Raw genomic sequence first — 360 nt, forward strand, 5'->3', positions numbered from 1 at the left:
CGGCAGCCCGGGGTTGTTCTGCACCGTGAACAGAGAGTTGGGGCTGAAGGGACGCACCAGGACCATGACAAGAACGAGGTGGGTGCCCCTTTGCCCGTGGGGCACCGCGGCCCCCGGCCAGCCCCTCACCTCGGCGTCAGGCCTGAGCGAGCGCAGGTAGCTCTTCAGGTCCCCGCGTGTCATCAGCTCCATGATGACCAAAGCTGGCTGGCCCTGGGACACAACACCAAGCAGACGGACCTGGGGGGGCAAATGGGGTGGCACGTGAGCAGCTGGACCCCCCCTCTCCATGTTTCCTCCCTCTCCCCCGGCCGCCCACCTACCACGTGTTGGCACTTGAAGGCTTTCATGACGGAGGCC

General features: G+C 66.1%; 1 protein-coding gene across 1 annotated transcript in view; it reads right to left on the bottom strand.

The window, feature by feature from the left end:
• Window positions 1–3: 3 nt before the first annotated feature.
• The window catches only part of INSRR (insulin receptor-related receptor), a gene marked incomplete at its 3' end in the record, with an annotated part of 8,343 nt that continues 7,986 nt past the window's right edge, over window positions 4–360 (bottom strand). Inside the window, exons 16-18 of the mRNA XM_009886180.1 lie at window positions 324–358; window positions 130–240; window positions 4–18 (exon numbers count right to left, since the gene is read on the bottom strand). Of these exons, the coding sequence (XP_009884482.1) occupies window positions 4–18; window positions 130–240; window positions 324–358 (161 nt within the window). The remainder of the gene's footprint in view (window positions 19–129; window positions 241–323; window positions 359–360) is intronic.

The sequence above is a fragment of the Charadrius vociferus genome, unplaced genomic scaffold, assembly GCF_000708025.1.
Source record: "Charadrius vociferus isolate BGI_N301 unplaced genomic scaffold, ASM70802v2 scaffold1705, whole genome shotgun sequence".
Classification (NCBI taxonomy): domain Eukaryota; kingdom Metazoa; phylum Chordata; class Aves; order Charadriiformes; family Charadriidae; genus Charadrius; species Charadrius vociferus.